Source organism: Pituophis catenifer, unplaced genomic scaffold (assembly GCF_029215685.1).
Source record: "Pituophis catenifer annectens isolate HBS135680 unplaced genomic scaffold, rPitCat1.0.hap2 SCAF_1, whole genome shotgun sequence".
NCBI lineage: Eukaryota > Metazoa > Chordata > Lepidosauria > Squamata > Colubridae > Pituophis > Pituophis catenifer.
The window spans coordinates 237690905-237713916 of NW_027256881.1; the positions used below are offsets into that span (position 1 = coordinate 237690905).

General features: G+C 42.4%; 1 protein-coding gene across 2 annotated transcripts; it reads right to left on the reverse strand.

Annotated features, from left to right (window-relative positions):
- Positions 1-3309: 3309 nt before the first annotated feature.
- LOC139308214 (membrane-spanning 4-domains subfamily A member 8-like) lies at positions 3310-18244 on the reverse strand. Of its 2 annotated transcripts, XR_011599714.1 has the most exons (8): positions 18198-18221; positions 16770-17017; positions 15909-16031; positions 15671-15727; positions 9570-9704; positions 8044-8157; positions 5109-5493; positions 3310-4176 (listed from the first exon to the last, which is right to left on the reverse strand). XR_011599714.1 is itself a non-coding variant. In XM_070931701.1 (7 exons), the coding sequence occupies exons 2-7, from the start codon at positions 16983-16985 to the stop codon at positions 5380-5382; spliced, it is 759 nt and encodes a 252-aa protein (XP_070787802.1). In that variant the 5' UTR covers positions 16986-17017; positions 18198-18244; the 3' UTR covers positions 3310-5379. The 2 variants fall into 2 exon arrangements, 1 of the variants encoding a protein (XP_070787802.1); XM_070931701.1 differs by having other exon boundaries at positions 3310-5493; positions 18198-18244.
- Positions 18245-23012: the final 4768 nt, after the last annotated feature.

Here is a 23012-nt window from a genome sequence, read left to right on the forward strand (position 1 = left end):
TTCACAGTTATGAATCTTCTGGTTGAAGTCATACACTCCTAGGGAGTGTAGCTCCGTGACCCTAGGCTGAACTCTCCTCGCTGGAGGGTCCTTAAAGGGCTATAGTCACTTCATAGGGGTGACGAAGAAAGGAGGGATACCTTGCAGATTGCGGAGAGTGGCAACTCTCTGGTTTGATCCGAGGCTCAGTCTCCTATCCAACAATGAGGAAGAAGAGATGGCCATTATGGCCGCCAGGAAGCTGGGACAACTAAAGAAAGAAATGTGCTGGAGCGGTGTTTGAACAGTGGACTAGAGCTGGGTGAGATGATTTTTAACTTTTTAATTAGGGATTAAACCCCAAAGAAAAGAAACTCCGAAAAGACTAACCTCCAAACTGTTTAAAGCAGCTAAAAATCACATAGAGGAAAACTACAGACCTGGAAGAAAATGAAACCTAAGAGAGGATATCATTTCTAAAATACAGAATAACTGGATTTGAATATTATATTGGCAATATTTTGAAGAGACATTTTAAAATGTTGGAAATATTGGAGTGAATTTTTTTGGGGGGGGATCTATTTGAAGGAATTGGAACCCTGTTAAAATTAGATGCCACATTGAAATTGTAGGCAATGATGCCGTCTACTAGTGAAAGAAAGGAAATACATGTTCTGTCATAAGGCTAAAGGAGGCTTTGGAACAATCTCAAATTTTGAGTAGAGGTAAACACACCTGGAAGGCTCTGTTTTTTGTTGCACACTGTTGGATATCTATTTGTTTCACAACTAAGGAGGGAAAATCTCTGACGCTTTTGAAGATTAATAAGTAGAGTGGTTCTCAAACACTTGGAACTATTATTTAAATTAAAGAGCTGGATAGGTAGCTAAAGAAGAAAAAGGAAAATCTGGAAGGAGTAAACTGACTGGTGGAGAACTATAAAGAATTAAAAAATATTGTGTATCTCGAGTAACTCTGGAACTGAGTGGAAAGCTTTAAAGTTGGTTTTTTGATGCCACAAACAATTTAGAGTATGGATTTTTGAGGGATTTGTGAGTAATCTTTGGACCTATTAAAACAAGAAAAATGTTTCAACAGCAAATAACAAGCATATTTCAAAAAGAAACCGATGTTTCAAAGTATTTATGAAATTATAATAAAGAACCACAAGGAGATGGTGGAGTTGATGGATCATATAGATGTGAGACTAGAAAGTGTTCAGCAAATAATAATGAAAAATGAACAGGAAACCCAGAAAATAGAGGAGAGAATAGAAAACAGAAAGACCTTCTTGAAGTGAGGACAGAGACACTTATAGATATGGTGAAGACTTGGCAGTGAGGGGCCAAGATAGAAGAGAGACTACTTGGTCCAAGAAAAATTGACACAGGGAGACATAAGACTTCAAAGGAGGAATATGGAAAGCATGCTAAAAAATCAATAAGAATTGGTATACTAAAATGAATGAGAGATGATGGGTCTAGTCTATTCCTCTAGACTAGGAATAGACTACGCACCAATATAAAATATGTGTAATTAAAATTTAGAATAGAGGTAGGAATTAGAAAGAGGAAAAATATTGTTATGTATACTTCTATATGTTTTAAAATTAATATGTAAAGGGAAAGATCAGAAGCTGAAAAATGTATTGTATACCCTCAAATAATATTATTAAGGTTATTTTGGCTATTAGCATTGAGTAAGATAAAATAATATTGAATAACCAAATGATGAGGGATTATGCACAAGGTGGAGTAAATATTATAACGTCAACAACTTTAATTGTATACTTATAATGTCACAATGGCAGAAATTAGATAGGGGGAAATTTTACGATGAATGTTGTTATCTGCCATGTTAAAATCAGCAGGTACATAAAAGGAGAAGAAGTTGAAAGATGACTGTATTCTGTATAATATGATTAGAAAGATGGGAGTATGATTAATGTAGGTTATCACAATTGTTAATTTTATTATTATTGTTGGGTATCAGAACCAATACCCAGAAGCCATACTGCTCATGTATTTAATATCCATGCACATTTAAAAAAAAAAAAAAAAACCTTAATTAAAAAAGAGTTCACAATTACACCAATGATGGAAAAGCAACCAAGCCTCACATTTACGGCCTTTAAGGGTCGGTAAAGCAAAGGAAAGCTGAAGAACATAAACACAATAGTGGTTTCACTTGGAAACCACTTTGCTTAATGATTGACAATTCCAAGTGTGGCTGCCAAAGAAAGACTCTCGGTATAACTACATTGCTATTAAACCTCTGAGTCTAACTCAGTAAGTATAGTTTTAGTAGGTGCTCTTTATGTTGCTGTCTATGGGGTCTATAAACTCATCAAGCAAAATGTTTGAACTTTATCTTTATTTAGCAAATTTCTCTCTTGCTCAGAAGATTCACCCTGCACCATTATACTACAAGGGGAAAAGCTATCCAAATATTTTGACACCAAAGCAAAGCACCAAGTTGTATCTGTGATACAAGCCTCATATCCTAGGACCAAAGCTTTAGAAAATCTTACTGGAAGCCTTGAGTATCAGTTTTTGTCTTCTTCCAATCCCCCGTCTGCTTCCATCCGCTTTATTGTACTACAGGGTGGGGTGGCACTAGTTAAGATATAGGTTATTACCTCTATCCCTATTCAAGCACATTGAGGAATCAACATAAATCATCCTCTCGGAAAGTGTCATCCACAGAGATCCTCCACAGAGGATCTTTTAGACAACATAAGTGCATCCCAGAAGTGGTCTTGAATCTCTCTGCCTTTTGTAATTTAAATCTGGGAAAGCTGAGCTGAAAGAGAATAATAAGTCTGGCTCAGGGTGAAATCCTCCCGGTTCAGACCAGATCGCCTGATCCTGTAGCGATGGCAGGTGGTTCAGGGAACCGGTAACAAAAATCCCTGCCCTCCCTCCATTGCCCAGCTGAGCCGCGCAATCATCAGAGGCTTTTTTTTTTATTTTTAAAAGCATTTTTTCTACAACCTCTTCGGCCGAAAATAATGCTTTTAAAAGTTTTTTAAAAAGCCTCTGCTGATCACGTGGCTCAGCTGGGATCGTCAGAGGCTTTTAAAAGCATTTTTTCTACAACCTTTTCAGCCGAAGAGGTTGAAGAAAAAATGATTTTAAAAGTTAAAAAAAAAATTGGTCATGCCCACCCAGTCACATCCCCCCCACCAACCAAGCCATCCCCACAGAACCGGTAGTAACAAATTTTACATTTCACCACTGGTCTGGCTCCAATGGTTTATTTGTCCAAAGAAAAGGGGCAGGACTCCAGTTGAATTAGGAATAGAACAAAACAGCCCAGCACAGAACAACAGAACAGAATAGAATTTTTTATTGGCCAAGTGTGATTGGACACACAAGGAATTTGTCTCTGGTGCATAAGCTCTCATTGTACATACACACAAGAAGTGATAAATCATGATCATAATCATAAAATACGTTCATCATAAATCATAAGATACTTATGATTCTAAGTATCCTATACTTATAGGATACTAAATAAGCAATCAACACAAATCAAACTAGGATACTAAATAAAACAATGTAATTAATATAATTAATTTAAGATACAATATATGAGATAAAATAATGATAAAAAATTGTGGATGGCTGCTGCTATGGAACTCTTCAAAAACTCTGTGCCAGGCATAAGGCTGCAATCAGTTGCAGAAGCGGGTGGAGCAGTCGCCATAAGACACCTGTATGCGTAGATGGGATGTCCTGCTGTGACCCTTCAGTAAGTTTGTGCAAGGCGCATGGGGCGCATCATTCGGCCTCCTGCTGTTTTTGTGGCTGCAATCATCTGCAGAAGGAGCCACGCTTGCTGGAGGCAGCGGCCGGAGCAGCCTCACGGAGGTAGCTGTATGCATGGATGGGATGGCTTGCTGCGACCATTCGGTAAGCCGCTTCAGAGGATATGGGACAGATCACCCTCACCTCATACTGGTACATGGGGAAAAAAATTAAGACATGCCCTGAAAATAAGGCCTAGCACTTCTTTCGGAGCGCAAAAGAAAATATGACCGGGTTTTATTTTTGGGAAAACATGCTATGTTGTCTAGTATGAGGTGGTAGAATAGGAGGGCTTCTCTTAAAATTTAGTATCATTTCTACAAGTTTGAGTGTATTCGGTTCAAGATTGTTCGGGCTGCACCACAAGGCTAGTTGTTCAACTTCCCATCTGTATGCAGATTCATCAAAGAAAGGAAGTAAGAGTGAGATCAGTTCAACTGAGCTAGATTATATGCAGGATACTGCCTATCAATTGAAACCTCAAAAACTGTGCAAATGTACATTTTGTACACCTGTAAAATCATTGCAGGAGTCAAAATTTTCACCATGTAATTATGGACAAGGAAGCAATGAATCTTCTCTGCATTCCAATTGAGTCTCTTGGAGCATATACAGTACCAGGGATGGGCAACTCTGGCACCTTTAGGAACTGCAGACTTCAACTCCAAGAATACCTGAATCAGCCCTGCAGGCTCAGGAGTCAAAATCCACAGGTAGCAAAGGGATCATAGTTGCCCACAACTTAAATATACCCTCCCTAAAAGTATGAATGGCTTTGATTTTGAAAGTGGATGTTTACACAACTGTAAACCCTTCAAGGATACAGCTAATGAATGTGTTTAAAGCTTCCCATGTTGGAGATGGGATGATAGTAAAATAAAAAAAATAAAAAATAGCAATTTGCATGGAATCTATGTTTTCATCAGCTTAAGTGCCCTAACAATATGGAATATTTTAGTTATATGCAAACTTCTTCTGTTTTGAGATCACAGTGATTGTGCAACTACTATTACAGGTAGTTCTCAATTTACAACTGGTCATTTAGTAACCATTCAAATTCACAACAGACTTGAAAAAAAGTCACAGGTAGCAGCCTCCCCATGGTCATGGGATCAAAACTGAAGATGCTTGGCAACCAGCATGTATGTATGTATGACAGCATGCTACGGTGGGGGATTATTATTTATGACCTTCCCAGTTGGCTTTTTAAAAGTCAATGTGGGAAACCAGATTCATTTAAGGACCACATGAGTCACTGAACAACCAGAACAATTCACTTAACAACAATGGCAAAAAAGGCCATAAATAAGGCACAATTACCTTAAGTGCCTCGCTTAGCAATGGATCTTCTGGTCCAAATTGCAGTCGTAAGTCAAGAACTACCTGTATTGTATCAATTACATGTTTTAATTTTAGTAGCTGTTTTTCTTCACAGTCATTATGAAATCACTATTACAGGTAGTTCTCAACTTACAACTGGTTATTTAACCATTCAAAGTTACAACAGACTTTTAAAAAATGGTCATGGGATTGCTTCTCCTGAAACCTCTGTTGCCAACCATTTTCAGATTTTCTTCCTTGTGTTCTTGTTTTACTGAGATTTGGTAACCATGTTATCGTAAGTCGGTGGTGAAGGAGGATGATTTGGTTCATCTGTGACTTCTTCACCTCCGATGACTTGGTAAGGCACAAGAAGCACCGTTGGCTGTAACAGAAAAGAATAATTAATACAAAAAAATACGCAGGGACACATCTGTTACTCTAGGTGGGAGGAATAGATTCTCCAGTTGTGTGTTTTTAACTGTGATGCTGGCAGTCTCACCAACAGGCTGAAATCCTTGATAGCTCAAAGTCCTGATAGAAAATTCTTTAAAACTATAAATTAACAGGCAAATGGTGGGCATTTAAGTAACTTTGGCTGATCAAATCTGCCAGCTTTATGCCAACATTCAGAGAATGTCTGCTCAGGATCTCCCACCTACCAATCAACAGGTCTGACAGGAAAACAAACCCCTCCACCCCACCCCAGTGAGTGTTCTCTGTATGGAATAGATGACCTTCTGAAATAAAGATGGTACCAACTGAGATGGTCCTCTGGAAAATGGTGAGTGGTAAGAGAAGTCAACTGGCTTCTTCTGAGGACCTCTGAGGACTGGTTTTATTTTGTACTTTAGTTTTTATTGCAGTTTTATATTGCTTATATTTTATGTTTCTGTATTCATATTGTTGCAAATCTAGGGTCTAGTTTAATTGAGGACCAAATAAATAAATAAACAAACAAACTTACGATTTATTCACAAATGCTCTCCGATTATTAACTTATTTTAACAATTTCAAGGCCCGAAGAAGATGCATTTCCCTCCAGAGGAGGTTATTTTTTTTGGTTTCTATAATGGATTCAATCGGCAGTGCTATGAACTGATACAGGTAACGATAAAGAAAAATTTTTGGAGCTCAGGGCTGAAATAAGGGGACCTTGATTGAAATAAGGGGATCCTGAGCTTGGTTGTTTTTTCGCAGATGTTTTATTACCCAACTAATAAAACTGGTGATGTTACCTAGTTTGAGTAATGAAACATCTGCGAGAAAAGAACCAAGCTAGAGAGCACCATGGACCCCAAGACAGGCATCTCTGTATGCTGGTTTAGCTGCTTGCAATATTTTTAGAGTTCTTCTGTTTTGTCAGGTCCAATCATATTTACCCCCTTCAGTCTTTGTTCTGTCCCATTTTCTCCCTCTCAAATTAATCGAAAGCCGTGATGATGAACCTGTGGCATGCATGCCAGAGGTGGCGCACAGAGCCCTGGTGAGCGGCCAGCTAGTCTTTGCGAGTGCTGGAGCACCGGAAACCCAAAGACCAGTTGGTTGGTGCACATGCATGCGTCAGCCACCTGGTCTTTGGGTTTCCGACACGCACATGAGTGCTGGCCAGCTGGTCTTCATGCGTGCCGGAGCCAGCTGGTCTTCAGGGCTCTGGAACTGTGGCGCACACGCGTGCCTGCACGCACACACAAGCACATTCTGGTTTGGGCACTCAGCGCAGAAAAGGTTTGCCATCCCTGATCTAAAGCATTTCTGAAAGGTTGAGAGTATGTTTCTCATTGGTACAAAAGGAAGCCAATTGTCATTTCTGCCGAACAAGGGACGGGCATGGCTTTCCCATCCATCACCGAACTTGCCAATTCAGAATGTAGGTACGTGGTTGGTAATTCAATTGTTTCCAACTGATTTTTTTTCAAAGGCCTTTATAATAGTGCTGTTAGAATCTCTTTATTATCACATCTATATTTGGAGACCTAAGGCAGCATATGGTAGTCATGTATTCAGCTGTTGTCTGAGGTTTAAAAATAATGTTATTTTTTAAAAAATGGTAGCATTGTGGGAAAATGTGATCAAGTGACAGATACTTTAAATTAATGTAGTTACACACTAAAGTAACAATATTTAGAATTGAGTTCTCGAAAATGGAGACATCAACTTCTGCATCACTGAATTATAAAGAGACCACACAAACTGTGTTATATTCATGACATTCACTCTCTAGCAAAACAGAAGCTGGGAAAAATTTCCATCTTATTAATTAATTATTTATTTATTTATTTATTTATTTATTTATTTATTTATTTATTTGTTAAATTTATTTATTAAATTTATTTATTTATTTATTTATTTATTTATTTATTTATTTATTTATTTATTTATTTATTTATTTATTTATTTATTTATTGGTTTGATTTATATGCTGCCCTTTTCCGGAGACTCAAGGCGGCTTACAATGCATTAAGCAATAGCCTTCATACTTTTGTATATACCTGCTTAGTAGGGCTTTCGCCCCCCCACCGCCCCAAGCGGTGTTCTTTTTTACACAAAGTCAGCTTATTGCCCCCACAAACCGGGTCCTCATTTTACCTACCTCGAAAGGATGGAAGGCTGAGTCAACCTTGAGCCTGGTGAGATTTGAACTTGCAGTAATTGCAGACAGTGCATTAGTCTGCTGTGCCACCAAGGCTCTTATTATTCATATGCAGAAGCAAATCACAGGGTGTTGGATCAGAATTCAAACCTCTCCTAGTTATAAAGCTTATTGGGTACCCTGAGTAGCCAATCTCACCTACTGTTCAGGGTAATAGCAAAGAAACAAGCAAAAGGTCAGGTTAGGTGAAGTGCAAATATAAAGAAGAAAAGTGGACAATCTTCTTTACATTCTTTAACAATGAGAACTGCTAAAGCTATTATCAAAGTATCAAATAGTTACCTGGTCATCCCTACAGCAAGTTGCCTGGCAGCCGAAATGAGCCAGTGAAACAGCGATGCAAAATTCCAGCAGGCTGAACAAGAGCAATACACTGGAGAGGCCATAACCGACACTCTGTAGACATGTGGAAAGATAGCTTTAATCTGCTGGGAAATTAATGTAATGGTATGTATTTTATTTTATTTTATTGAATGTGCTAAACCATTAAAAGGGACTCTCAGCTGCTTCCTTGAGAAACACTGGGAGGAACAATTGTATTGGGAAAAACAAAGACACTGTACAGGTAATCCTCGATCTAGAACTACAATTGGGACCAGATTTTCCACTGCTAAAGAAAGTGATTGTTAACTGAGTCATGAGTAATTCTACCTTTTCTGCCACTGTTGATAAGCAAATCGGTGCAGTTAAGAGACTCATACGGTTGTTAAGTGAATCCACCTTCCCCACCCCGGCTGCCTTTGCTGATCAGAAGCTGGCTGGGAAAATCGCAAAGGGGATGCTGCAACTGTCCTAAATAAATTGCTAGTAGCCAACTCCCCCAATTTTGATCATGTGACTCTGGGGATGCTGCAATGGTCGTAAATGCAAGGAGCGGTCATAATTTTTTTTGAGTGCCATTAAAACATTGGTCAGTAAATATATAATTGTAAATTGAATAATTGTAAATTAATTGTAAAGACTACCTGTACAGCCTTTGTGATCTGAGAAAAATGCATCAGGGAACATTAGCATCTCTTATGTTTTGCAATATTCTAAAGGGAAGTATTCTCACTGTTGAAATAAATAGATGTAATTTGCTTGCCGTCCATTTCCCAATAGGAAACATAGAGGGCCTGTTTTCCTGCTGCCTGGAGAGAAGTAATGGAGGAGAGAGTCTAGGGAGATTCTCAGTCATCCAGGTCATGGGTGTCCCAAAGGTGCTTTTCAAGAGACAACTGGACTTTCTTGTTTTCCTGTTGAGACATTTCGCTTCTCATCTAAGATGTGGAGAAGTTTCACCTCTTTTCCAAGAAGCTTCTTCAGCTCTGACTGGATGGTGGGGAATGGAAGGATTTATACTCCTTGCAGACAGCTGGTCATTTGAATCCTTTTAGACGGTTGTTGAGGCCACCATCTAGTCAGAGCACTCTCCTTTGTTTTTCACTACCTAAGCCCTATTGTAAAACAACCAATTTTTTACACTGTACAGAGACATTGTCAAATGATATGTATAAAACACATTTGACATATTTTTTTAAAAAAAAAACCCTCCTCACCAAATAAATAAACTGGAAAAGAAAGAAGAAATCTACAAAGTCCTACTCACTTTGTACCTCAATGACCAGAAGATTGATTCCCCTGATTGAACAAATATATTTTAAAAAGCATTCAAATGAAATAGCACTCGTGTTTTTGTGACTTAGACCTATTGAAGAAAAGATTTTCAAACAAAGCTCAAAGGATTTGGGGTATATTTCCTGTATATATATTCTCCTTTAGAATTCTGCACATGAAGCCAAAATTTAAGACCAGATTGTTTTACTTACAAGTAAACTATCATTGTCATATCGACGGTAATTTCTCATAACAGCACGATTGAAGATCAGCTCACATAGGTACAGGATGATACCAGTTAATGCCATTACAGCACTTGTGATGTTCAGTCCTACACTAGATTTCACCTGAAACAGCAATACACCAGAAAGAGAGAAATTACAGTTACAGTGTCACTATGTTACAGCATAGGTTTATGCAAAGCATTAAAACAATTAGCTCAAACTATGGTAAAAACAGTGACAAAATTTAATCTATGTGGGTGCTTAATGCCACATAACCAGTGGTGGGATTCTGCCGGTTCTAGGGGGTTCGGCCGAACCCTTTGTTAAATTGCTGGCTCGCCCCGCCCCTTGCCCCGCCCCTCTGCACTACTATTTATTGCCAGCAATTTAACAAACAGTTCGGTGTTTTTTTGCAATTTATTGGCCCCGCAGCACACCGGACCGTTTTTTAAATTGCTGGCTCGCCCACCCCTCACCCCGCCCCACCACTATTTATTGGCCAGGCAGCACACCGAACCGTTTCTTAAATTGCTGGCCCGCCCGGCGCCCACCCCTCACCCCGCTCCACCACTATTTATTAGCCTCCCTCGCTGTGTTGCAAAGCTTGCCTTTGTGACACACCGAGGCATAGCTTTTTTTCGTCTTTGGCTCCTCTCAACCACATGGCCCAGCCTGCTTTCCTACCTTTGCCCGCGGCGGCCTCTCACTCTGTTCCCGAACACCCACCTCGGACTGCCCTGACCGCTCCAGCAGCAGAACAGGCAAGTACAGCCGAGTGCTGCCCTCAGGGAAGTGGGGCTGGGAAAGGTGGTTGACCTGCGGCCGCCCGGCTACCGGCCACAGCCTACCCTTTTTAAAAATGTAAGAGCAGAATCTTGGTGAACTGGACAGGATAATAAAATTATATTTTGGCTTTTTTTTGATTCGTGATCTCCATGGTGGGGGTAACCAGCGAGGCGCTTGGGTGGAGGTAGCCCCACCCAAGCCTCGTTGGCCAGGCCGGCTACCCCCACCGTCTACCCAAGCGCGTCGCCGGCTACCCCCACCCAAGTGCCTCGCCGTTTACCTCCAAGCAAGCGCCTCGCTGTTTACCTCCACCCAAGCGCCTCGCCGGCTTCCTCCACCCAAGCGCCTCGCCGGCTACCCCCACCCAAGCACCTCACCGTTTACCTCCAAGCAAGTGCCTCGCTGTTTACCTTCACCCAAGTGCCGTGCCGCCTACCCCCACCCAAGCACCTTGCCGTTTACCTCCAAGCAAGAGCCTCGCCAGCTACCCCCACCCAAGCACCTTGCCATTTACCTCCAAGCAAGCGCCTCGCCGTTTACCTTCACCCAAGCACCTCGCCAGCTACGTCCACTCAAGCGCCTCACCGTTTACCTCCACCCAAGCGTGTCACTGGCTACCCCCATCCAAGCGCCTCGCTGTTTAGCTCCAAGCAAGAGCCTCGCCGGCTACCCCCACCCAAGCACCTTGCCGTTTACCTCCAAGCAAGCGCCTCGCCGTTTACCTTCACCCAAGCACCTCGCCAGCTACGTCCACTCAAGCGCCTCACCGTTTACCTCCACCCAAGCGCCTCGCTGGCTACGTCTACCCAAGCACCTCGCCGTTTACCTCCACCCAAGCGCCGTGCTGTTTACCTCCACCCAAGCGTGTTGCCGCCTACCCCCACCCAAGCACCTTGCCGTTTACCTCCAAGCAAGAGCCTCGCCGGCTACCCCCACCCAAGCGCCTTGCCGTTTACCTCCAAGCAAGCGCCTCGCCGTTTACCTTCACCCAAGCACCTCGCCAGCTACGTCCACTCAAGTGCCTCACCGTTTACCTCCACCCAAGCGTGTCGCCGGCTACCCCCATCCAAGCACCTCGCTGTTTAGCTCCAAGCAAGCGCCTCGCTGGCTACCCCCACCCAAGTGCCTCGCCGTTTACCTCCAAGCAAGCGCCTCGCCGTTTACCTCCACCCAAGCGCCTCGCTGGCTACGTCCACCCAAGGGCCTCACTGTTTACCTCCACCCAAGGTAAACGGGTGGACGGTGGGGGTAGCTGGCGAGGCGTTTGGGTGGACAGTGGGGGTAGCCGGCGAGGTGCTTGGTTGGAGGAAGCCGGCAAGGCGCTTGGGTGGGGGTAGCCAGTGAGGTGCTTGGGTGGGGGTAGCCGGTGAGGCGCTTGGGTGGAGGAAGCCGGCGAGGCACTTGGGTGGACGGTGGGGGTAGCTGGCAAGGCGCTTGGGTGGGGGTAGCCGGCGAGGTGCTTGGGTGGACGGTGGGTGTAGCCGGCGAGGCGCTTGGGTGGACGGTGGAGGAAGCCTGCGAGGCGTTTGGTTGGAGGCTTCCTCCACCCAAGTGCCTCGCTGGCTTCCTCCACCCAAGCCTCATTGGCCATGCGGCCGCTGGCTACCCTACCCCATCCAGTCGTGGAGGGGCCGATCGAACGCTTCTCCTGGGTCTTCTCAGCAAATTCTAATGCCGCCGAGAGCAGCTCCCGAAAAAACTTACTGGCCGGTCCTGATTGGACGGCACGTGACGTTGAGGCTAAGCTCCGGGTATGGGTCAAAGTGAAGTCGTGCAGGTGCGTGTCTTGCTGTGGTCGTGGGGAGGTTGCCAGTGCCAAGCACCAAACTCCCGGACCCCCTCGGGAAAGGAAGGGTCGTCGGCAGAAGCAGAGACTTGGCAAGGCAGAACGGGCGGTGGTGGCAACTTGTTGCACGCTCTTAACACTGTTATGGTAATGTTGGCATTATATAGTTGTATATTGAGAACTGATCATAGCTAGATTGAAGAAAAAAAGACATAACACTATTCCCTGTTTTGTCAGACACTAAAAGGCGTTTTCTACCTGTTGCCCATTTTGTTACCTAAAATATTGCCAGATACGTTCTAAAGAAGCTATTTGTAAGCTCCAGAGTTTTCTGTGAAAGCAAGGTTACCATGTTACCTATTCTTCTGAACAAATATTTTTCAAGGATAAACTTGGTAGGAATACATTCCACAGACAATATGCTTTTAAAAGCAAGACTGAGCTTGCGATGAATGTGTGGTTGATTTCCATTGCTTTAAATTATTCTAATTTTAGAGTATGTGGCAGTATTCTAAAAAATGGTGGATCTACCCCTTTTTTTCTGCAGTTTATTTAAACCAAATTTACTGTCATCATAAGAGCTGCACTGTAGAACAGCTTCAATGCATTCCAGAACCTCTGGTTGCAGAGCTGTTCCATTGGAACAGCTGAATAGGGCAGATATACTGTATGGATTAAGTTAAAAGGCGGGATGAGTTTTTTGTTACTTTGAAAAGGGGCTACCAGATGTCTACTGTTAAAAAGGACATTTTGAACAATAAGTAACTATTTACAAATTGTTTTTAACTTTACTCACATAAGAACTTGAAGCATTTTGCAAATCCTCACAGATACTCTATAGAGATGGTGCTTCAGGCACAAACAACACAAGAGCTTATTTTCTTTCAATACAGAATACACCATAAAAGTAAGCAAGGAAAGGTGAATATACAGGCAATCCTTGATTTACAACCAGCATTGGGACCATAATGTCTATGACTAAGCATTGTGGTTGTTAAGTTTGTTGCACCTGATTTTATGACTTTTTTTGCAGAAGTTGTTAATGACCATGGTCATTAAGCAAATCTGGCTTCTCCTATTGACTTTGCTTGCCAGAGGTCTCCTGGGAAGGTTGTAAGTGAATTCACTTACATTGCATTCTGCAATATGCCATCATAACTTTAAATGGTCATTAAATGAATGGTCATAAGTTGAGTACTTGAATAAGGTGCATAAGAAAACTGCATGGGGCAGCCATGTAAAAATGTATCTGCCTAATGTGGACATCATAATTATCCAAACTTCATTTTGTGAAAAAACCCTTTAGATCTTCAATAATGGACTGTAATAAAAAGATAATTTTTCATTGGCCTTGGGGGAAAATATGGAAAATCGGAGATAAAAATCAGCTACAGTAAAACTGGTTTTTTTGGAGTAGGAATTAGCTTACTGCTATGATATCAGAAAATCTAATGTAAAAGTCACAGAGCTGACAATAGCTACATTTCCTCTTAAACAGTTTTCCATTACTATTCTGCTATTGCTGAGTAAGTAGCGGCTTGCTGGAACAAGGCCTTATCTGCCAGGGACAACATTTATGCTTCACACCCTGCCCTTTGAGCCATTCCTGTTGCAATGACAACTATGTTCAAACTCGTGACTAGAATAGATACTGTTTGGGCCAATTTTCCCTCTAGGTTGAGTGTTTAAAGTTGCAGACCCCTGACCTACCCCACCCCATTGCTTCACCTTGCAGCCAGCCCTGCAGGCCTGCACCCACCTCCCACCTGGGCAGCAACAGCCTACCTATCCTGGTTATATCACCTTGTCCTGCAGCCGGCCCAAACGCCCACCTCGGACTGCCTCCAACTGCTCCAGCAGCAGAAAAGGTAAACACAGCCAGGTGCCCCCTTGTTTAATTTTAAATTTATTTATTTATTTTATAAAACTTGTGTAGCTATGTATAGTTTTTATTCATATTGTAAAACTTGTATAGTTTTGAATAAATAGTTTTTATTCATATTGTAAAACTTGTATGGTTTGTATAGTTTTTCATTCATATTGTAAAACTCGTAACAAAATCTAGTTCTGTGTACTTCTTATTCTTAAGTATTAAATACTTATGAATAAACAACCTTTTGGTATATCTTTTTTATATTTAAAACAGTAATTGGGGAAAAGAAATGATGTCGAGTTGGCCACGCCCACCCAGTCACATGGTCACTTAGCCACACCCACCCAGTCACATGGTCACTTAGCCACGCCCACTTAGCCACGCCCACAGAACCTGTTGTTAAATTATTTGAATCCTACCACTGCACATAACCAGTCTGTGGTGAAACCAGACAACATCCACAGAGATCATAGGAATCAAACAGCAGCAATAACAGGGTTTTCCACAATGGAAAGGCAACTGCCACAATTCATTTGAGGGCTTTTCTGTCAAATCCCTTCTTTCTCTTTCTCTTTCTAGATGTCAGCCTCCATCGAAGGCCAGGTGGGTAACAGTGACAGGAAAACTGGTAAGGATTATTCATCCTTAACATTTTGGTTAAAGAAATCCCACAGTTTATTCCAGGACATGACAAACTCTAAGCATTAAATGTTAACCTATGCAACATTACAGAGAGGCAACAAGAGAGGTGGGAATAGAGAAACCCTTGGAGCCAGTAGTGAGTGTACTAAAAATTAAAAAATTCCTCTCTTTTCAGTTCATTCCTTTCAGGAATGTAGTGTTTTTCCATTAAGATGGATGTTTTTCTTCTCTTGAATTCACAGAGTGTTCCTTTACAAGACAAAAACATTTCTATGTTGCTATGAATACACTTTAAACCAAAGAGAGACAGAGGAAAAGAATGCAATGCAGGAGGGCTACCATCAGCTCTCTCTTTGATTCCCAGAGGGATTCCCACACATGTTCCATACTTTTACTCCTAATACACTGGCTTCTTTCTAATGTTGCTTTCAGGTAGGAACAATTCCGAAACTGGAACTTCTGTCAAGATGGAGGAGGAGGAGGAGGAGGAGAAGGAGGTGGCGGCATGTGGGAGGTTTGGTTCAAGACTAGAGAACTCAAGAAGACACTTTTGCTCAGGACTAGCACCATTACTATTATTTATATTACTACTAATTACTATTACTAGTAGTAACTAGGAAAGCTCTGGCAGAACAAACACCCACATCATGGTTATTGACTCTCTCTGGCTTCTCTCGTTTTTGCAATGGTACTAATAGGACCTGCAGTGTTGCAGGTTGCACATCAGGAAGGGAACTTGGCAAGAAGCCCATCACAAAATGGGGACCAGGGGAGGCTCTAATTCTGGATGGTTCAACATTCTCTACTGTTGGGGTAGGCAAAGCTTGGAAGCAAAAGTTGATCAAAGAAGGAAGTAGGTGGGGCTTTTGAGTTTGCTTCTATTCTCAAATGTTGATTTAAGACTGAGCAGTATCTGAAGACAATAGAAAATATAAAGAGTGCTAATGAGTGATTATGAAGAAACAGCATAAAAGAAATTAAAATGCTATACAGCTTTCTCACCAAAGCACGATTTGGACGGTTCGTAGCTGATACACACAGTGATCCAGAAGAAATGAACTATGAAAAAAGAAACAGAAAAATATTTTTGTCTACTGGAAATATCAACGAAAAAAAATATCAGAAAAATCTGGCACCCATGAGAAGCCAGGAAGACTCCCATGCAAACAGGACTTTTATATGTATGCCGTAATCATTAATACCATGGTGCATGGCTGAATAGGAATTTGCATATACTTACAACTATTCCTCCCCAAAAGGGGTAACCTACAAATCCAGAAAAGGCAATATACTTAGCAGAAAGGAGACAAAATGAGATAGCCCCAAAGCCAATGTGGATCAGCCCAATCATGATCTGAATGGCCTAAGGAAGGAAAACACACAAAATAAGATGAATTGATTATCTTAATTTGAGCAAGAGAAACATTCTAATTTGTTAGCACCCCAGGAAAAGCATCACTTTCTATCCATCTTTGAAAGGTCCTTCAAAGGAGTTGGGAGTTTCTAAGCTTGCAGTGCAGGTGTTGACCCAAGGCCTGGTTTCCTATGGTGACAAATCCAAATGGGGAGAAGGGAAAGATTGAGACACTATTGTCACTATGGACTGGACATTTACTCCAGATTATGATCTAGTTTGACCCTCAGTGGGACTGCTTTTGTCAGGAAGGAGGTATGTAAGAATATCATGATGGGCCTTTAAGAGAAAACTGACCCTCTTACTACAGACTCCTCTGCAGGAGGAAGTTGATCACAGTCATAAGCACAAAGTGACTTCAACAAGCTTGGGCTGGAGCCAATCCGTGACCAGGTTCTTCTGGAGAAATGCCCAACAGTTGCACTTCTCAGAGGGAAGGGAGAAAAAGAGATCTGGCTGAAACCATCTGGCTGAGCTCCACTTTCTCAGTTAAAGAGCAAAGCAAAAGAATGCATATATTTTGTAGAAACACAAATGAATCTACCAGGAAGAACAGAGGTTTCTGGAGTATATTCCAGAACCAAACAAACAAGCAAAGTTCCAGGACTTCAACATGGGGCTCTCAGGTCTCTACATAGCTCTAAAACCTTAATGGATTCAAACAGGCACATAGGAATGCATGCGTACCCCAAGCACTTTGGGCTCAGCCTTGAGGAATCTCTCCAAAGGACCCTTTTGTGGGACTTGTTGAGGAGCACTGGTGGGAATTCCAAGTTGCTGAGTTCCATACTGAGGATATGGAATTGCTCCAGATGCCTGAGGAGCAATACTGGGCAATCCAGGGGTTGTTTGGATCATGTTTGCTCCATTAGAGGGGATTAAAAGTGTGGTTTCACTGGCCATTCTTGCTGGAAGTGTTGCCACAACTAAATTACCTAAAAACAAACAAGTGAGGAAAAGTTAATGTCTTAACATCAAGGAGGAAAATTCTGGTCCTTAATCTCACTTTGTGAGATAACATTTGCCTGCTGTAAAACTGAAGAAGATTGCCAGAAGGCCTCAGGGAGCACAGTAGTAAAAACATACAACTTTCTCAGGGATAGAAATCCTTCCTTTCCCCACCATTCAGCCACAACCAAAGAATCTTCTTGGTTGAGAAGCAAAACATTTTCAAGGAAAAACCCCCAAATACTCCAGTTGCCTTTTGGGACAACCATTATCCTAGAGCAGGGGTAGGCAACTCTGGCCCTTTTACCACCTGTGGACTTCAACTCCCAGAATTGCCCACCCCTGCCCTAGGCCTAGAGGCTTGAGAATCTCCATAGATATCAGCGAGAAAAGGTTAATCAGAACATGGAGAACATGCTTATATTAGCTTTTTCAACGCAAAAGGTCTCTTTCTCATCTTAGTATCACCTCAGATCCACCAAGCCAAATGTCATTTCTCATTTGGGCATGGTGTTATTGTACTTGCTGGATGATCATGCTGATTGACACCTTCCAGCAAGTACATTCTGATTTGGAGATAAGTTACTGGGAAGGACACAAGAGTAGGGATCTGTATCCCACCTTTGCTTCATTGATGTGGGGAGGTTTCTTATCAGAACACAACTGGACCACCAGCCTGAGTTTTCTAACAAAATTCCCGACAACATCAGAAAGCAGTGAAGCGATTCAGTAAAGTCCTAACTGCCATCGACCTCTAATAGCCCTCCGGATTTTTAAAACTCTGACCAAAGGGCCCGAATCAATCCCACCAGTTAGGGTTTATTCAGATGTTAAAGGGGAGCTACTTCCTTCTTGAACTGTATTAATTGGAAGTCAACGTTAAGCGAAAACTGACCCATCCACCCTCCTCTTTAAACGGTGAACTTCAAATATTGAATCATTGTAAGTTTACACGGCGCCTTTGCGCGTATTGGGCACTTCCATCACGGCAAGATTGACGGCAAACTTTCCTGTCCGCTAATTCTCCCCTGAGATCCTCCCGTCTAGAAGACTTGCGGTGGCTGAGAAGACCGCGATGGATGGCTGCAGGGGACAACCGGCAGGCACGGGATGGTCCACATATTAATTCCATATTAATTTTTAAAAAATTAACGAGAAACTACTCACGACAACCGCTCAAGACGAAGTACACGGAAGCCTCAGGAAAAACGAAAGTAAGATAACAGGGAAAAGTGGTGGGCGGAGTTCCGCTGTCTACTAAAAGGAGGGATTTACTCAGAGCTTAATCGAGGACTCGAGGAAAAAAAACTTCTTTCTTACCCTTTTAATTGTTGCAATAAATAACAGTTTGGGGCCAGAAACTTTCTGCTTGTTCAGAGATGAGAGGAAAACTGTCCAAGTTTATAAAGTCCTGTTATTCCCAGGCTAAAACGAATGACTGAACTCAACCTCATCCCTCGGCGTCTCTTTCGCTTCCCTCTTTCTCCCAAAGTACGCAAGTCCCGCGCTTGGAGGGGCTCATTTTCAACCCCTCGGAGGCTTCCACAATCTTTGCAGGAATCGCCAGAAATAAAAAGAAGGGGACGCGCATTGCGATCACAGCCTCCCCATCCCCCCCACCCCACCCCCAGCTCTTTAAGTAGCCCTCGTCCAGCGGAGGATTCTTTTCCCCTCCTTTCCCTCCACCGGCGCTCTCTGTAGCTTTCGGGTTGCTCTTTTTAGCGCTTGAAGAGGCAAAGCCGCAGCGGCCTGAAGGGGAGTTTGGAGGGACTCGATCCCAGCCTCCGATTGCGCTCCTTGCGAAACTCTCCCTGGAAACCACAGAGGCCGCAGAAACATCTGGACCGCATCGTTTAGCCAATAAATAGATGCCAAATCAAATCCTCTCTGTGTAGTGGCAAAGTTAGGATGGGTAAATCTATTCTGTTTCCTTTTGCACTTATTTAAACTGAACATTTGCTTTTTGGGGTTGACGCCTCCCTACTATACATTTCTGCTCTATTGGAGAGTCCCCCCACTTCTTTCACTATGTATGTTACACGGGAGCGCCCTCTGGAGGCTTGAGCCTCCTATTGCTATTTTGTATTGGCCTGTTCTACGTACGTCTAGAGGGGTATGGAGGGCAGGTCGCTTCAATACTTTAATAAGTGTTTTAGAGGGGGAGACAGCTTGTGACCTCCCTTCCCCTCCATGAGCTACGCTATTCCCAGATGTCATCTTTTTAAAAAGCAGCTTGCCGTTATCTGCCGTTAAATTAGACAGGTGTTTCAATCTATGGGATAATAATCAGCTGCAAATGTGGCAGGTCCAGTTAGCTGACACACTATAGCAATAGCACTTAGACTTATATACCGCTTTACAGTGCTTTCCAGCTCTCTCTAAGCGGTTTACAGAGTCAGCATATTGCCCCCAACAATCTGGGTCCTCATTTTACCCACCCCAGAAGGATGGAAGGCGGAGTCAACCTTGAGCCTGGTGAGATTTGAACTGCCAAATTGCAGGCAGCTGGCAGTCAGCATAAGTAGTTTGCAGTACTGGTCACCAACCAGTACTGGCACACCCAGGTGAAGGAGCTGCTCCGGGATGACCAATGGGCCACTCCTGTGACTAGAGCTCTGAAATATGGGACCGGCCAGGCAGCTCATGGTGGGTCTGGAAATCTCCACCATAGAGGGAGGAATGTGCAACTTGCAACTTTGTAGGAGGTGCAATGTGCAAGGATTAGCGCAGCCCCTGCTGGCCATAACAAGGTAATGGTGCTGTTGCAGCAAGGGGGAGTTTGCAGCGCAGGTGGACCAAAGCATCCAGTGTCGGCAATCCAAAGCTCTTTTGTCCCCCTGCTGTGGCTTCCTGTCAGCTGAACCAACCACTTGCTAGTCCCACGCCTCACCCTCCCCTCCCACTCACTCCTCACCTGCTCTGAGAAGGGAAGGGCGGGGAATGGAGATTTGCTCCATATTCCAGAGTGGGAGTGAAGCTTCATCTCTTATTGGATCTTGCGGGTGTTTCTTCCAGCCCTTGTTGGTGCTGCACAACTGGGAGATGCACGACTTTCTCTCCACTCCAAGACACTGGTTGGCCCGTGAGATGAGAGAGAGAGAGAAAGAGAGAGAGAGAGAGAGAGAGAGGAGAAAGAGAGATTCAGAGAGATATGAGAGTTATAGAGAGAGAGTTACAGAGAGAGGAGAGAGGAGAGAGAGGAGAGAATGAGAGATGAGAGAAAGAGGAGAGAGAGAGGAGAGAGTGATACAGATGGATACAGAGAGATGAGAGATACTGAGAGAGAGATGTCTCTCCTCTCTGTAACTTTTTCTCTTTCTCATCTCTCTTTCTCTCTCTCTCATCTCTCTCAGTATCTCTCTCTCTTTCCCTCTCATCTCTTTCTCCTCCCTCTCTCACCTCTCTTTCTCTCTCTTTCTCTTTCTCTCTCTCATCTCACGGGCCAGCCAGTGTCTTGGGGCAGAGAGGAAGTTGCACGTCTCCCAGTCGCGCAGCACCAACAAGCGTCAGAAGAAACGCCTGCGAGATCCAGCAAGAGATGAAGCTTCACTCCCGCTCTGGAATATGGCGCGAATCTCCATCCCCCACCCTTCCCTTATCAGGCCAGGTGAGGAGTGAGTGGGAGGGGAGGGCAATTGGCGGGACTAGCCAGTGGTGGGTTCAGCCAACAGGAAGCCACAGCAGGTGGATGAAAGAGCCAAAAATTGCTGACACCCATTGCTTTGGCCCGCCTGCACCGCAGCACCTCCTGTAAAGTTGCAAGTTGCACGGTGGAGTTGCACTCCCTCTACGGTGGAGTTTTCCAGCTCCACCATGAGCTGCCTGGCTGGTCCCATATTTCAGAACTCTAGTCACAGGACTGGCCCATTGGTCATCCTGGAAGAGCTCCTTCACCTGGGTGTGCCACGGATCACCAAAATTTCCTTGCAGACCACCAGTTGGTGACCTCTGTTCCGGAGCTCTAGTCATAGGACTGGCTATTGATCATGCCAGAGCAGCTCGGATGTGCTGCAGACCACCAAAATTTTCTTGTGGACCACTGGTTGGTGATCTCTGTCTTAGAAGAATCATTAGAATCAGGCCCGAGACTCATAGAGAAATTAGAGGAATATGGAGAGGTTGCTGGATTAAAAATAAATAAGGAAAAACCAAAATGATAGTTAAAAATCTTCCAAACAGAGGGATGAATTAATAAAGAAAATAAAAATCCAGATAGTGAAAAAAGTGAAATAGGAATATATCTAACAGCAAGATGTACAACAATTAAAGAGGACAGTTATACAAAATTAATGCATCAAATTAAGCTGGATATGGAGAGATGGAAAAGCTTGCAACTTTCTATGATGGGTAAAATAGCCACAATAAAGATGAACATACTGCCGAAGATACTTTTTTTATTCCAAATAATAGCAACAAAACTAGAGAAAAAAATATTTTGATGAGTTAAATAAAATAATGTTGAAATTCATTTAGGAAGGAAAAAACCGAGAATAAAACTGAAACTACTGCAAGACTGGGAATTGTATTACCAAGGAGCTGCACTCACGTGGGTGAAAGAGTGGATAACTTTGAGGCACAGAAGACTATTATTATTGGAGGGTCATGACCTTCAACTAGGGTGGCATGTGTTTCTCTGGTATGGGAGAAATACGGCACATTGATATTTCTAAAGACGTTATGTAAGAAATACACTGTTATCAGTGTGGGACAAAATTAAACAACAAAACTATAGGGAAATACCAGTATGGGTCTTTACCTTAGAAGCAAATCTTATAAATATGAAAAAAAATGTTTCTTATAAAGATATATTAAATGAGAATGGTGAATTGAAAACCAGATTAGAACTAAAAAACCAAGGGGTGGAATTAGAGTGCTGGTCGTACCTGCAGATACAATCGTGTTATGTGAAAGATGTGAAAACATGGGGTTTTTATAGAGAATTAACAACATCGGACAAGATATTAGTGGGAACTGATGACGAATTGGTCAGGATATTAGACAATTATCTATTAAATTATAAAATGGAAGAAGAACAAGTTAAAGAAACGATGATAGTATGGGCCAAAAACTTTGGATATAATATAGATTTGGATAAAAGGCAGAAGCTTTGGGATAGAAACCGGAAACTGACATTGGCTACATCATATAAGGAAAACCTCTATAAAATGTCCTATAGGTGGCATCTGCCCCTGGCAAGATTGGCTAAAATCTTTAACAATATGTCCCCAAACTGTTGGAAATGTAAACAAATACCTGGCACATATTACCACGTGATGGACTTGCATAAAGGCAAGGAAATTTTGGACACAAATCCATACATGGCTAGAAAAAATGATCAGACAACGTATAGATTTTAAGCCAGAATTGTTTCTGTTAGGCATTATATCAGATGGTTATGACAAAGGGACAATATATCTAATATTACATCTCTTGACCGCAGCAAGAATTGTATATGTGCAGCAGTGGAAGAACGAAAACACCCCTTCAGAGGATGAGACGATAAGGAAGATATTACACTGTGTGGAAATGGATAGACTAACACTAAAAATAAAAGATAAAGGAGATACAGAATACTATTCAACATGGAATAGATTCTATTAATGGTTAGAAACACGAGGTAAAAGTTGGAATGCGAAAGTATCAGGTTAGGTGGACATGGAAAGAGATATTATTTTTAATATCGATATAGGAATGTATTAGAATGATAGATAAGTTGACATACTAGAATATGATGGTCAGAAACTATTGTACAACACTAGCACTGTTGTTCTGTTTTTTACTTTTGTTTTATGGTAAGTGAAATGCCAGAACAATTACACTGTAGTCAATATATTCATATGTAAATAATAAAAATATATCTAAAAAAAAAAAAGAATTGGCTAGTCTAGAGAAATGAAGATGAAATTCAAATATTTTGGCCACCTAATGAAAAGGACGGACTCACTGGAGAAGAGCCTAATGCTGGGAACGATTGAGGGCAAA

Excerpts from the sequence above, each read along its gene's own strand:
- LOC139308214 (XM_070931701.1), bottom strand. The coding sequence starts at position 16,985 with ATGGCCAGTGAAACCACACTTTTAATCCCCTCTAATGGAGCAAACATG. Across the intron at positions 15,728-15,908 it reads CCTTTTGGGGAGGAATAGTT|TTCATTTCTTCTGGATCACT; the intron begins GTAAGTATATGC and ends CTTTTTTCATAG. Across the intron at positions 8,158-9,569 it reads ATGACAATGATAGTTTACTT|AGTGTCGGTTATGGCCTCTC; the intron begins GTAAGTAAAACA and ends ACATGTCTACAG.